General features: G+C 38.2%; 1 protein-coding gene across 4 annotated transcripts in view; it reads left to right on the top strand.

Annotated features, from left to right (window-relative positions):
* SKOR2 (SKI family transcriptional corepressor 2) overlaps positions 1-13,392 on the top strand; it is a 52,458-nt gene extending 39,066 nt beyond the window's left edge. For all 4 annotated transcript variants that reach the window (XM_079108235.1, XM_079108233.1, XM_079108234.1 and 1 more), the window contains 3 exons: positions 8-75; positions 7,885-7,950; positions 12,709-13,392. In XM_079108235.1, the coding sequence (XP_078964361.1) occupies positions 8-75; positions 7,885-7,947 (131 nt within the window). In that variant the 3' untranslated portion in view covers positions 7,948-7,950; positions 12,709-13,392. The remainder of the gene's footprint in view (positions 1-7; positions 76-7,884; positions 7,951-12,708) is intronic.
* The last annotated feature ends 3,039 nt before the right edge of the window (positions 13,393-16,431 follow it).

Genomic DNA, 16,431 nt, shown 5'->3' with positions numbered 1-16,431 from the left:
GCTACAGACAATTTTCAGGATCAGATGAAGAGGGAACTAGCCTACCGTGAAGAAATGGTGCAACAGTTACAAATTGTAAGATGAATTTCTACTTAAAAATAGATCCAACCTGATTGGTTTGTTTTCAAACCACCAAATATGTATGAAACTGTTCATGTGTTTTCCAGGGAGTCCTTGGGTCCACTTACCTCTCAGCTGGTTTAGATGCTAATTACCAAGAGATTTACTTAGGCACAGGGTAAACAGATGTGTCCGTATGCTTCCTCTAAATGTAACTACCTACCATGTGTTAATAGACAGATGCGTAAATTGTCTCTGTGGGTGAACTAGAGGTACCTGCATTTCCTTCCACTGGATAAACGTCCAAACCCGGTGCTGGGATGCACGGGAGCACAGTGAAGGGCCACTGTTTCCTGCCCACCCCTCCTTTCCTGACCCACACCTGAGCCAGGCCCTCCACAGTCAATAGAGCTTAGTATTCACACAATTAACCAATTACATTCACTTGAAGGATAATGAAAAGAAACATTATTTCCAAATAAAGTGTGTTACTCTATCCTAATCATTCCTAAAAGTAATCTATTTATATAGGAGAGGTGGGGCGGGGGACAGAAGGATGTCTGATAAATGCAGGAGCTTTGTTTGGGATTTCTGTTTGTTTTCTGAATTCCTCTCCCTTTGTCCCCCGCAGACACATCTGGTATTATTCGTTAGTGTTCTCAGAAGGGTCTCCCAAGCTTCCTCATTTTCATGAGTACAATGGGGAAACTAATTTCTGCTCAATATTTTCAAGATATTTTTAATCACCTGGATAAAGACATATGCTGATCCTTAGTGGTATTACCAGCATGATTATTATAATTTGGGTTGCTTGACATTTTTGAGCTGATCTGTTACCCTTACACCATTAAGTGTGGGTATCTGTGCGTCTCGTTTGGAGAACCAGATGTCTAGTCTCTGTCTGCATTAAGAAATATGTTTTAATGTTTCCTTTCTGCATCAGAGAAGTTGTGCCTGTGTTCATGTAGATTCCTAAGGGTCATTCTTAAAACAGTCTTGGGTTTCATCATGTTTCTCGAATTCTGAAGGCTCTGTTAACAAGGTGCTGCTTGGATCTTTTAAAACACCCGATTCGTTTTTCCTGATCTCAGTCCCTTGGTGACAGCTGTCATTTCTGAAAACCTCTATGCAAGATGCCCCTTAAATAGGACCTTATCTTGTGTTGGTCTTGCTTGTCAGTTTTGTTTGTACCTAAATTCACTGAGGAGAAGAGAATTTTCTTAATCAATTGGCAATAAATCCCTCATAACAGGTAAAAAAAAAAAATGTATCTACTATTTTCAGTTTTTTTTTTTTTTTATTTCCAGATAATTAGAGCTATAACTGCTCGCTGTGAATATACTTTTTGGTTTTTTTCATCCAAAGGAAGAATTTGAATACAAGCAGAGGGATATAAATTTTTTAGAGCTTACTTATTTTACATAGGACCTCATTTTCAGATTTTTTAAAATTGCCATACATGAGACCAAAAAAATAAATGTGATTTCAGGGTGGTGGTGAGTATAAGAAATTGGCATTAGGAAAGGAAACTGAGTATTTATTTTATTTCCCCTTTTCAAGGCCAGTTATGTAAACTTAATGTCTTTTTTTAATATTTGATTTCTTTAGCAAATAAGCAGGTGGTTTTGATAGAAGAAAAAATGTCTCATGTCTTTTGAGATAATTGGTACCTGGAAAACATGAGTTGGTATCACTAAACATTTTTTTTAGACTGTATTACAAAATATTTTATCCATGGATCTAGATGAGTCATATTCATCCCTAATCCTCTGGATCATAAAGTATTCCTGACAACAAGTTAAATAGTTGTGCCAAAGCTAGAATTTTCTCCCCAACCCTACAGGTATAATTCCTGAAATTCACAAAACAGGTGACCGACAAGAAAAATTCGTGAAATAGGATTCGTCCCTCCTGCTTCTTCCCCTTATTTTGTGTCCCCTGCCATAAAGTGCCCAGGGGCATCACACTGCCTTAAATACATAGCAGTGTCTAGCATCAATTTAGTTAGAAGTAAATATTTGCCAAATGAATCATCACCCATGGGCCCACCTGACCTAACTCTGATGCTCTCATAAAGCAGTCCCCTTAATTCTTAATTTCCCTGGCTTGGTCCTGATTTCCTCAAATGTTCTTTTACAAGAATGTAAAAGAACATGAGTGTTTAAGCAACCACTGCCCACAACTAGCAAAGGAAGACATACCAGTGAGTTTTGGGGCACTGGTGTATTAATACTGCACTGTCTGCAACTAGCAGACATGAGTGCTGAGGTCTATAGACTTGGCTTAAGGCCTATGTTGTCAGTTTTTTTTTTTTTTTCTCAAAAGGGAATTATCATAAGGCTTGACCCAATAGGGATGTTATAAGGTGCAAGTGAGTGATAAACATGAAATGCACATACAAGTCATAAAATACTATGCCAGTGTTGCAAGTAGTGTCTATAATAGTTGAACCAGTTAAACCTTTATAGCTAGGGAGATTTTTATGCAGAAAGGATCTGTGTTTGTTTTATACTATCTGCTTTAGAACTGATAGAACAGACTCGATGTTACTTGAACAGTGATTTATCTAGTTCCTTATTCAGCTTTATGTATATCTGCTAACGTACCTGAGGGAAAGTGTCTTTAGAAAATCCTATCTGAAGATTATTAAGGAGTTGTGAAGTATCACAGTTATTGACTTTCTCAATATTTTTGTTGAATGATCTCATCCATCAGTAAATATTGTTGCATACATTGCTTTCTGAGAACAGAATAATCCACCCAAAATTATTTTATACTTAAAGTTTACAGAGTACCTATTACAGAATAAGCATTTTTTTTCTTTAGATGAAATAAAAACCAATCCTATCTTGCAATCATGGATCATTCAAATATATTAAAACCATCATATTTTGTAATGACTCCCATAGACCCACAGTGCATTTATCCTATGTTGTTACACAGTGTTCCTATTCAAAAGACTTAGATGGAAAGCATCTCGGGTATCTTTGTCACAAAAAGAAAACTTGTGAATTTCTTTGGATCCTACATTTTTAGATTCTCTGCTGACTATCATTTCTTTGCCAGAGCATCTTTTTTCCAGTTTATTAAACTCAAAATTGTGGTAACCATAGAGTCAAATGATCAACTCTCTTTGTGCATTTATAAATAAATATGCATGCATCTCAATGCCAAATTTAAAGCATATGTAGAATTAGTTTATTTAACATTTATTCAGGAACACAGGCTAACACTTTTTAAAAAATAGCTTAAAATTTGAGTTTCAGAGTACTTGACCTAGTTTGTGTTAAAATCCTGCATCTCTGCTCTGGTTTTTCAAATGCTTAAAGCATTTTCCTTTTAAACTGGATTTATTTACACAAAACAAATAAATTCCTCTCACTATGAATCAAATACAAATTTTTAGAATTTAAGAAGTTCATGAAAACGTAAATGTTTAGTATGATAAAAGGTAAAGGATTCCTCATTCACAAAGAAATTGTGATTCTAGGAGAAATGTGTTCAATTAAAAAAATTCCTTCATCCCTTTGGATTATGAAGAAGCTGAAGATATTTTATTCAGTGAATAATCCTTTGATTAGTTTTTCCAGGAACTGGATTATAATGATTTACAACATGAACTGGGACTATTAGAATGCCCTGATAATCTTTTTTTTTTTTTCCATTGCTAATTTGGTGACTTTTTAAAGCAATGCATCCGAGTATCAACTATTACTGCAGTTTTGTTGAAAATAAACTGATTTTTCTTTTCTTTTCCTTTAAATTTTTATTTTTTTATTTTATTTTATTTTTTTTTGTCCTAGTCCTTGAAGGACATTGTGAAGCTGCTACAGGGAGCTCATGATGAGGGCTAGACCCAGACTCTCGTCCTTGGAACTTGCAGGACAGCTACCACAAAGCACCAAGACAAAGCACATGTCCTAGTCTTGAAGTGCCCTCTGCTGTTTTTTCAGAATGCTGCAGTCACATGCAGCTAGGGGAACCAGTCTCAAAGTTCTTCATTAAAAGCCTCAATTAAAATGATGTTCAATCAATAGATTTAGTACTAATGTTTCATTCACTGTGGACTTGTAAAAAAGCAGTTTACCACTTCCCAATGGTGAGAGCGCAATGCTTCTTTGTAGGGAAAGGAGCAGTAGGTCTTTCTCATTGCTGGTGAGCGCTGGCTTTTGGACAAGGACTCGGTTCCTTGGTCGTATGGTCTTTCCTTGGAGGATCTCCAGTATTAGTTAGAATGGGAACTTACCCAGATTCCTAGTCTCAACCCAGAGAGTTTGTAAAAATAGGTTTTACGTTTTTTGGAAAAAGTAAATCAAACAGTTACTGTTCTGTACTGTACTTTTAGAGAAAGATTCCTGGCCCTCTAGAGGACTTTGCTTTTGTGGCTCAGTATGTGTCAAAAGGAGGTCCCTGCGAGTCAGGGGACTTGAGGCAAATGTGAACTTCTGTGGAAGCTTCTTTAAGATTTTAAGATTTTCGGGGCTGGGGAGATAGCTCAGTTGGTAGAGTGCTTGCCTTGTAAGCACAAGGCCCTGGGTTTGATCCCCAGCACCGCCCCCCCGCAAAAAAAAAAAAAAAAAAAAAAAAGATTTTAAGATTTTCTAACAGCAGATTTGGACTACAAGATTTTAAGATTTTCTAACAGCCGACAGATTTTGACTATTCCACTATTCAGTGTCTTTTTCCAATTATTCATCTACAACTGCCTTGCGTCTTAATAATATGCTCAGTTTCCCTTAGTTCTATAGCCTTCTCACCTTTCTTGCTCTGAGATATTGACTCACCTGAGTGAACTCAAGCTAACTCCCTCCTGGCACAAACTAGGGAAATTGAAGAACTCCAGTTCTCCAATCCTTTTTTTTTTTTTTTTTTTTTTCCCCCACTTCTAGGGATCAAATCCAGGACTTTCAGGGCCTCATGGCATGCTAAACAAGTACTCTATCACTCAGCTACACTCCCTAATCAAACCCAATACTTTTGCTCAATTAGAGTCAACTGGATAATTTAGAGGTTATATACATTTTAATTAATTAATTTGTTAATCAATTATTTTTTTGTCCATGTCATTCTTGGTGATTTCCAAGCTAGTCAAAATGAAAAAAAAGTATTTTTAAGTTCTGTTGTAGGAGATGTCCATGGAATAATAACTTAAGTGCAGCCTCTAGAATCCTGAGCTCCTAGAAGTTGGGGGGAGTTTGCTGATGTGCCTGTAAATTCAATATTGCATTTTATGAAACCTGAAATACCATCAATTTTAAGAGGCACATTATTTGGTTAATCACAAGGAAAAAAATTTCCAACTGTCATTTTAAGAGGCCATCAATTATAATAATCTGATTTAAGAGATGTTAAAATGTGAGGGGTATATGAGAAGATATATGAGAAACACATATCTTGGAATCAATGAAATAACCTAGTTTTCATGAACCAGTAGGTCATGTAATAATGTAATCTTCTTTAATTTTTGCTTTTTTTTCATTTTTGTTGTTGTTTAGCTTTTATTTCATTTCAAGGAAATAAATTTAAAAATTAGTGTTTGTGCAGAGATAATTCTCACAGCAGTTTAAATTCCTGTCTGGGGTTTTGGGGAAGGCATTTGGAAATGTCCTTTTTTCTTTTCTTTCTCCACTTCCTACCCTAATGAAATGTATATTGTTGTTCCTGGAGAAAAAAAAAACACACACACACACACACAAAGGAAAGAAAAAGGCATTTTGACTTAGCTCTGAGAATAGTGACCTTCTGGCACTTTGGGTTAGGATGAATAGTTTACACACTTGGTGGCCCTTGGTGATGTTGACTTATCTCTCCTAGTGCCTGGCACAGAACAGACAATAAATCTGTGGCATCCAATCCTGATGTTGAGGACTCTTTCTAAAAGTGACAGTGGCACAATCGAGGTGCGGTGGTGCACCCCTGCAATTCCAGAGACTTGGGAGGCCAAGGCAGGAGGATCACAAGTTCAAGGGGAGCCTTAGCAACTTAGTGAGCTCCTGTCTCAAAATAAAAATAAAAAAGGCTGGGAAATGTAACTCAGTGGTAGAGTGCTTGCCTAGCATGTATGAGGCCCTGGGTTTAATATTCAGTACTCCTCCAAAAATATTATGGGTAACTGGTTGTACCCAAAAGTTTATATAATTTATTGTTATCCTAAATAATAGAATTATATTCGGGATTCTGTTATGTTGCACAGCTACTCAGAGAGATGGTTCAAGAGTTTGACTTGTTGCAGCATTCACCATAATGGAAAAGCAAGATTCAATGGTATCTCTGTTAACAGCAAGTGTCGCATAACCTCCAGTGAAAAGAAGAGGTAACGGGAGTAGGTCCCTGTGTAACTATCCTTGTCATAGTTAGCTAGCTGATCCCAACCCACCTCCTAAACACTGAACTTTTTATGTTGCTACATGAATCATTAATTTCAATGCCACTATCTATGTCCTTTATCAGATCTGTGCCCATCCAATATGGTTAGTTTGTGATTGTGTACTAAAATCAGGAACTGTTTGAATTTTCTCCTTTTTTTCACATTAAAAAGATTATTTGATTCAATTGACCTATTTTTATGGTAAAATGGTCCAGCTCACCTGAGTCACTAGCATCATTGTGTAAATTTGCAGCTCCTTTCCATTAATAAAGGTTTGTATTTATGGGCTGGTAGATTAAGACAGTAAAACACACTATGTGCTAGGAATGTGGAGATGTACATAACAGGATTCAAAAGCATTGCCTAAAAAATGAAAATAATTTCATTCCCCTTGTTCTTTTTAAGTAACATCATATTTTCATGTTACTTTTTTTTTTTTTTTTTTTTTTTCTTTTTGGTACCAAGGATTAAACCCCGGGGCACTTAACCACTGAGTCACATCCCTATCCCCCATCACACACATTTTTTTTTTTTTAATTAACTGAGTTGCTTATGGCCTAACTAAATTGCTAAAGCTATCTTTAAACTCTGATCCTCCTGCCTCAGCCTCCCTTCTGGATTACAGATGTGCACCACCATGTCAGGCTTCATGTTACATTCTCAAAGGCCAAATATGTATTTCTTTAAATATAAAATAGGTAAAATGTTTAGACTCCTGAGTTTAGTCTTATAATGATTCAGGTAGGTAGCACAATGACAGAGGACCTTACCTGGGGTTAGTGGAGAAAATAACTAAATAATATTTGTAGTCCAAATTCAACCATTTGAATTTTCTTAATGAAAAGTAGTATATCAAATGTGATAGGTTTTTATTCACAACCTCAGTATTCAAAAATACTTTTTGAGTTTATCCAGGTAGAATTCTCGAGGTTCATATTTTCCATTCACTACAATTATTTCTGGTGCTTCTTATCAGTTATTAGGAATTACCCAAAGTAATTGTTTGTGTTTAGTCTCACCTGTGATTTATGATGCTATTATATTTTATAAAGAAATCACTCTAACAGACTGAAAGGTTGCATTGAACTAGTTTGTAATCAATTCTTGTTATGACTTTGGACATTATTATAGTACTGCAATTCACTTTTCATATTTAAAAAATAATACCACAGTACTAAATGCAAAATTTCAAAAACTTTTTAAAATGAAGTACTACCTGTTAACCTCAGGGACTAGCTAAAGCAACAATCCAGTGTGATCACCCCTTCTGTCCTTGATGTGTTTTTTAACAGAACTCAGGAATGCTGTACCCCAGAAGTTCCTACTGTTGAGCAGATGGGGACCTTCTCCTCAGGGAGGGTCCATTGGCATTCGAATTGTTAGGCATGATGAAAGGGCTCCACTACACATCTGCCTCCAAAACAGCTTACCTGAATGGTTTTGCTTTTGTCTTGCAGATCCCCTATGCAGCAAGCTTGATCAGGAAAGAAAAGCTTGGTGCCCATCTCAGCAAAAGCTAAAAGGTGAGATCGCCAGAGAAAAGAGATTTTTAACAATCCATATTGTTATTGCTGACTGTGCTCTTGATTGATGAACTTGAACTACCCCAAGGGATTGGTAAAGTTGTATCCTGTGTTTAAGTCAATACACTGATGAACTTTACTATATCTGGGAATGAGACTTGCTAAATGAATGTCTAAGTGCTTCTTATAAATTCCATGGAAAATTCCTGAAAGTAAGGAAATTCTCTGGTCTGCGGAAGTGATGTTCATTCTATCTTGCGATTTTCTTCTCTTTAGAGTTCTCTCTGCACCCTCATTACTACCCCTTGGAAACATCACCAGGCATGCTTATGGTATCTCATCTTTTCTGTCTCCCCTTTGCTGAAGATGGTGATATGACTAATTGGGGGTCAATCTGAGACCTTCTGTTTATTCTTTCTCTGAACCAATAAGAGTTTTTCTAAGCTTAAGCCAGGTTCCAGGTCACAGCTTGCAACAATTTAAAAGACAAATATTCTGAACTCTTAAGAAAAAACAGACAGTGAAAATTCACTGATTTTATTCAGAAAATGTCTAAGCATTTCAAAAACAACTTTTTGATTCCATGGAAGAAGACATATGTATTTATTAGAATTGTAGGAATGCAAAAACTAGGACATGATTGTTTCTGTAGCAATATAGTAAGATGCAGCTAGGATTGTGGCCATTTATCAGTTTGATCCATTCCCATCGGAATGATTTTCCCTACTGCTTCCCTCTGGAACATGTTTTCAACTCAATAGAATTTCTTGGCAAAAAAGAATTCCTCCTGATGTAGGCTCAAGGTTCCTTTCCTTCCTTTCCCTTCATGCTTCTCCTCTGCCTATCACGTGTCCTCTTCCATGCGCAGATGACAATCCTTCTTGCCATCATCTTTATTAGTGACCATTTTCCATATTTGCCTTAAATAAGTTTAATGATAATGCATTTCATCGGGCACTCTAAGCCCTCTCCAAAACATTCTCACTTGTACACTGTCCCTTAATTTTACAAAGGCGGAACTGAGGCACAGAAAAGGAAGATGTGATATGCTGTGTTCATGTTGCAAAGCCAAGAAGAGATTCCAGGCTCCCAACTTTAGAAGCTTGCCCCTAGTGCATGGATTTCTTATCCTCATGAGCAGATATTTCTGCAACAGAGATGCCCAGATAGTAAATCATTCTGCTTCCATCTTCACAGAGTGATACACAGATGTGCCTGAGTTTGGCTCTGTTCTATATATTAAAGTATTTTTACTAAGTCTGAAGTTGACTTTGAATGATTTCTTTCACATTATAGTAGACCAGGATTGCACCAGCAGTGTGAAATGAAAATTTTAAAACATTTAGACTCCAGGGAATCTTAATTCCGAGTATCAAGATAATCAAGGCAAGAATGATCCCAATTAATTCTTATAACACCACATGTATAATAGTTGAAAGTGTCAAACTAATCTTCTTTCAAATAAAAGATGAAATATTAACATGTATGTTTCAAAATAGTCTTTCTGTTGAAGCATAACACATTCAGCATAGTCTACATATTATAAAGTCATATAAATCATGAAGTCTCCAGGTCAAAACTCAGTGGATTTACACACAACTCAATTTTTACATTTCTAGCACTCAGTAAGAACCTGGTGTCTCCCTATCCAGTTTCTCCCACCCTAGACAGGTTAATTTTGTCTGCTTTTGAACTTCACGCAAAGAACATTGCACAGAATGTTCTTGTGTCTGGCTTCTTTTGCTCAGCATTTGTGAGATTCGCCCATTAGAGTGTGGTCTGATTTATGCGTAGGAACTTCAATGAACTTTCCTTTTACTCCTCCCACTTCCCCAGCTCACCTTCCCTGCTTGTCAGACACGAGCCCATCTTGCACCTACAAAACGAAGACTCGCTGCCCTGAAGCCACGCTTCTGATGGTGATAGAGCGTACGGCGAGGTGGAAAAAAAGAGATTGATTTGTATTTAGTAACTAATGCTTCCTCCATGCTGATTTTGTTTCCATCTTTGCAGACAACAGGGATTTCTCTAAGTAGACCCTGGTGCTTTCAGAAGATTAGTGGTTACTTAAATGCTTAGCTAAATCAGCCAGGCAGAGAATCATGGCCGTATTGTTAGAGCCAGTCTCTGATTCTCAACATGCCAAGCCTGCAAGGAGTTACCCCAAGAGAGATTACAAAATAAAAATCATTACACGAGGGGAGAGAGACAAATTCTGTCTTGCTGAGTGACCACAGGTTTCCAAATTAGGGATTGATGCATTAATGTCTTATGCAAAAGTGACCCTTAAGGTTGTGTGCTGTGTTCTTGCCACCCAGTGGATTCCAATATGACTATTAAGGGGAGGAAGCTTTTCAAAACCACAGGCAATCCACTTAATAAACTGAGCAAGTACTGCCACATATCACTGCTCCACAAATCTTTTTTGCCCTACGTTAGAACATAAGAAATTCCATGTTGAGTCCAAGGAAACGAACACTCCAGCCAAGACACTGACTATAATTCATCAGAAGAGCCAAGTTACTGTGATTAATGATATCACCCTAAAAATTGAGGCATATACACTTAGTACTCTTAACTTGCCCTCGATAACTCCATAAGTGCCCATTACCCACGGATTTATTTAAGTCTTTCTTCAACATAGGCATAGTCCCCTTTGGGGCAATGAATTCTATTTGTGTAACTACCAGCTGTGTAAAGTGTACTTTGTTTAATTTATCTTCAAGCCACCTCCTAAAACAGGCCCTATTAGATTAGACGTTGTTCTGCTCTGTGTGTTTGTCACATCGAGAGCTCGTGAGTACAATGGAAAAGACTTGAACATTTCAGAATGTCTGTGTTTCACTCTTTCATCTGGGCCTGTTTTTAAACCCAGAATTATTCCTAATGTTCTTCCTTAACACTAGTTATTTCTATGATGCAGTTCCTGCAAAGACACCCCAATATAATCTGTGAAATCTGTACCCCAAATAGAAAAGGTCATGATGTCAATGCTAATTTATTACTTTACATTTGTTTTCTTTAAGCACCTCCTTTAATCATTTTGCAAATACCATTCACATAACAGGTCGAAACACCCATGTTTTTGACAGAAAAGAATTAAATAATTTTCCATAATGAAAAGAGAATTCTAGAAAATACCTTGTTTATAGAAATAAACATTTATGGAAATAACTATAAATACCCATTGGCCAGGTCGGAAATGATAATTACTATCATTTATTGGGTACTAACTATGCCAGATCCTGGGCTAAATTCTTGACTGCATTATCATATAATTTACTCATCTGTAAGTTCTTATAACTCTATAAGGTAGACTCTGTTCCCGTTTCATAAATGAAAACACTGGGGCTAGCAAATAACAGAACCAGGATTCAGTCCTGGTCTATTTGGCTCTATAGCCACTTCTCTGCCTTGAATCCTTGGGCTGCTCTTGAGAAAAGACTGGGTTTTAGATTGGATACTTCCTATGTTATCTTGATGATATCATTTAGTCTCTTTGAATCTCACTCTCATCTATAAATGATGTGTGGATGAGTCCAATCAAAGTCTCTTTCAGCTCTAAAATTTTGGCAATCACTCTGCATGCCAGTCTTCTGCCATGTTTTTCCCTGCTCCCCACAAAGGGGCTGCTTTATCAAAGTCAGGTCAAGAGCATGTATAACAGCCAATGGATGGCCACCTATTTTGCCTCATGTCTGCATGTTTTTCATCACCAAATACTACTTCGCATCCTCTTGGAGAATTTGAAAATATGACTTTTCCCCATGTTGAGAATATTTACCTCTTTGATAAATTCCCACTACTTCTTCTATTCTGGAATAATTGCTATAAAAGTAGTAACAAGAAAAAAGTCTTAAAAGGAGATGGAGAGATTGTAGTCAAACCTTGTGCCTTCCTTTTGTGTGACAGAGGATAAAAAGGGGGAATAATATATATATTCATTTCTCTCATCTTTAGTCAGAAACGACAGGACCAGTTTCTTCCAAGAATCTCTACTGAGAATAATGATGAACCCCCACTGTTCTCAGCACCTTGAATAGGTTGCCTTCTTTAATCTTCCATCAAATCCATTGAAATAAGTACTTCTTCCATCCTACAGCAGAGAGAGCTGAAGAGCAGACAGCTGAGTCAGTGGGCCGTGGACCCACTGCTAAGAAGGGGCAGGACTTGGGCAAGGCTGGCTGGTCCCACAGCCCATTCTTCATCTGTTCTCTGGTTTGTAACCTAAAATCGTGGCCTAATTCACCTCTTCCATTATCAGTTATAAATATACAGTTAATAACCTGATGATCTTGTTGATTTTGAATCATAAAACCTCCAGTCATACTTCTACGGTTTCCCTAATGCCTTAAGACAAGAAAATTAAATAAAACATGGACCATCCAACCAAAGCCAACAAGGCACCAGAGCATGGAATTCTGTCCGCCCTTTCACTGTGGGCTGTCTTCATGTTTGTCCAACAGCAAACCAGAGCTTCTGGAACCAGCCAGATGGCTTTTTGGTAAGGAGGGCAAAGCAAACCAGCACACTCTGATTTAGAGTTCTAGTTTGATTCAGTGTCAGAGAGGCATAATATAAGATAGCAGACAAACATGTAAACAGGAAGATGCCTTCATATTTACATTTTTAAAAATTGTATTGAAACTGCACTAACAATGTCTTCCCTTAAGGGTACAGTAACTACTACTTCTCGTGTTTGAAAATTATCTGCCTGTATTACGCTCGGTCATCATTCTGTCCTTTGTTTTATTCCAGGTGCACACATCCACTTACTCTTGTACTCTTGTAAAATACAGCCTGCCACTGAGCACTTCTGACCTGCAGAAAGACTGCAAACTGAAAGGGCTTGGGAATCAAATACAAAATCAGGTTCGGGAGAACCCAAGGACAAGTGACCTCAAAGCAGCATGGACAACCATGTAAAATAGACTGTAGCCATTCATTAGTGGGGGGAGGGGGGAGCCAACCAGAGCAGTCAATGCTTGTCGCATCTTTTGGTGGAACCAAAGTTTGAGTATTTGTGTTTTTAAAGGATAGCTGAACCCAGAGTATGGGAAGTGCTGTTAGCCAACAGGCTGGGTGGGAAATCCACGAACGGTCCCAGGAAGTCTCAGTACTGCCCAGGAGGAGAAAGCAGCTCTATACAATTGTCTTTTTACTTTTGAAGATGTGATTCTTAGTGGAAAGAAAACAGAAGACCTGTCCCAGGAGTGGGGATCGTGTTTCGACAGATGGGAAAATGTCAGCTCTACGAACCTGCTTTTCATGGCGAACTAGACAGACACACGTGGCCCCTTTCTGCTGGTACTTTGCCTGCTGTATGAATGAAAATTGTATTCCTCTGGAAATATTTTACAGTTTAATATCGAGTGTAATTAAGAATATAATCATGTTATCAAAAATGGTATTTAACTCTGTTGTAGTTTCTTTAACATTCATGTGGATAAAAAGTCTATAATAAAAAAAATTATGGAGTAATAGTTTTGTTTGTGTAGTTAAATGCACATTTGCTTGGGGGCAACTCATAAAAGCCATTGCATTTTATAATTATTTTGGCATACAGTATTTGAATAAATTATTTTTAAAAGTGGAAGTCCTTCAAAAATGATTATTAAAAACTAAGTTAGCCTTTCACCCTAATCAGCATATGGAGACCGCTCCATCATGTGAGGATCTTTGTATAGGTAAAGTCATGTTCTAAATTCCTGCCAGGTCTTCCAAAGCATTGGTGATAGAATTGACCATGTGATGTTAAAACTAACTCCATGCATTCATGTTTTGCCCAAAATTCAGCCTTTTGGATAAGATAGATAGAAGCACCAAAATAGTAACCCCCTTGCAGTTAAGATTTCTAAGGAAAGACTGCCTTGCAAAAAGTCTGCTATGAACAGTCTCCCAACCTAAGGTCACCAAAGACCACCCTAACTGAAGATGCATCTCAATACTGACATCGTTTGGCAGTCTTCAAAAGACATTTAAAATGCATCACCAGGATATTGAATACATTTCCCTACAAACTCTATTATCACAATTTACCCTTGACACAGATAAATGTTTTTATCTTGGCTACCACATTTCATCAGTTAGCTTTTCATTGCTGTAATACATATCTGAGACAAATCAACTTATAAGGAAAAAAGGTTTATTTTGGCTCATGGTTTCAGGGATTTCAACACACAGTCTGTTGGCCCTGCTGCCTTTGGGCCTTCAATGAAGTAGTACATCATGGCAGGGAGTGTGGGGAGAAGGAAGCTGTTCACTTCATGGCAATCAGGAAGCAGAGAGAAAGAGTAAGGGGCCAGGGTCTTGATACCCCAGTGAGAATGCCCCCAATGACCTAACCTCCTTCCACTGGGCCCCACATCCTAAAATTTCCACCACCTTCCAAAAGCTCCACAGGCTGGGAAGCACATTTTCAATACATGGACCTTTGGGAGTCATCCAAGATCCAAACTATAGAACACATGAATAAAGAAGGAAGGATACTCATTTGTGATTTTCGTCCTAGCTCATGAAGGATGAGAAGCCATATCAGGGAAGGGTTGTAAACCAAGTACTAGAATCTGAGGACAGGATCTTACTGACCACTGAAGGAAAACTAATATGAAGACGCTGTGATAAGGGATATTCGCTCTGAGCCACCCTTCCAGGAGAGACTTATATTTGAACATGGGATGGCACATGTGTTTAAAAACTAACCTAAAATATCATTCTTTTAAGTGCACAAATATCAGCAAATGGGAAATTAGAATCAGATACACCATAACCATGTCTCTAGAGCCCCGGAGTTGTTAACCATGGCGTAGCTCTGAATTGAGTCAGTGGCCATGACCAGTACAGAGAAGACCATCGGCCTCTGCTGTTGAGAATATAAAACTTCCTTGATGCTTTCCAGCTCTCCATCTAAATTCTAAGCTCCGAAGAAGCCCAGCTGCACATCTCTCCCTGAGGGCTAGAGGACTCCTGATGTCCTTATTCCCATAACCTCAGAACCTCATTAAATGCTTTTATCAGACTCAGTCTGTGGACTGCTACAAGCACAGGAACCTAATAATCATCCCTGCGACCATAAAGTGATATACTTTGGGATCGACAGCCTATGATATGAAAATGTGTCATTTACTCCCACACATTTTCTCATCAAGGAGAGTGAACACCTTCTCCCCATTCTAGAAATGCTCGATGATTTTAAGCTGGATCAGAAAGAATTTCTTCCTAAAACTGGATATGACTGTGTATCTGAGCTGCCTTGTAGAAACAGACAAGACATCCATCTACGCTGCTGCATGGGGCTGAAAATAAAGCCTCTCTTCAGAAGGACGAACAAAATTCTTGGTTCTCCAAAATGACAGCAGAAAAATGCTGTGCTCTTTTCTTTGACTATTTTATCAGGTCAAAATTCCAAGGTTGACCCAAATACTAGTTAATGAAGAAAAGAGGCAATGCAAGCAAAATTCTCTGTTTTAATTCCAAATTAAATTAGAAGATCAGAAAAGACTGTAGCAAATCAAAGCAAATAATCTGGCCCAACCAATAAAGTATTTTCTGTTGGGGCAAACTAGACATTTCAGACTGATGCTTTCGATCCTCAGAGTGCCTGAGTAATTGTGTGTCTGTTGGCCACAGGCAAGGAGAGAGGGACATCACATCCCAATTTCCTTAGATTCTGCAGTGATTGTGACTTCAGCCCCATGGAAAACAGGGAGACTATCTGCTAGCTACAGGGATATGGTCAAACCTACAGGAGCTCTGTCATTTAAGAGTTAAGACAGTCTTGGTTAGCAGTGAAGAAGTTCAGAGAAAAGGACCTGTGTTTGCACGGTAAGAATGTGTGACTGTGTCATCTAATGGGGCCCTCTGGCAGACCCCAGGCCCCAGAGGGTGAGCGCCTTTGTCTCTGTCTTCCAAGTTAAGTGCACAAAGCTGGATCATCCTATAAATTTCCACAGACACCCAAACCATGTTTATAATTATGCCCTCTTTGGTGGGGAGATCAGGGGTATTTCAGCTCACCATCTTCTCCTAGCATTTAGCATGGCCCCTGTCATGTTGTAGCTACTGAGTGAAGGGATCTCACTTATTTTATTTGAACCAACTCCATAGCAGATCATTCCACTGTTATTATTCTGAACTCTCTCTCTCTCTTGCTAAGAGTGTCCATAGGTGGCAAATTGCTAGTTGCCTTCCATTGGTTTCCATTCTCAGGTGGCAATAAATGTCAATAAAAGACCGCCTTCCTGGACTTCCTTGCAGTTAGATATATTTGGTCTGTGATTACCTTCTAGCCAATGGGTGCAACATACAGAACTTCCAGGAGGTTCTCTTCAAAAGAGCTTGCTTTGGTTAAGAAGTGTTTCTTTTTTCCCTTCCCTTTCCCTCTTTCCTGGTATCTGTAATGTGGATGGAGCCCTCGCAGCCATTTTGGGCCATATGCTAGAATGGCACAGAAATATAATGGAAGCTGGGTGCCCGATGACT

Source organism: Sciurus vulgaris (genome assembly GCF_902686455.1).
Source record: "Sciurus vulgaris genome assembly, chromosome: 13".
Classification (NCBI taxonomy): domain Eukaryota; kingdom Metazoa; phylum Chordata; class Mammalia; order Rodentia; family Sciuridae; genus Sciurus; species Sciurus vulgaris.
Note: the sequence above shows the minus strand (reverse complement) of the source record. Positions and strands in the feature narration are given on the sequence as shown.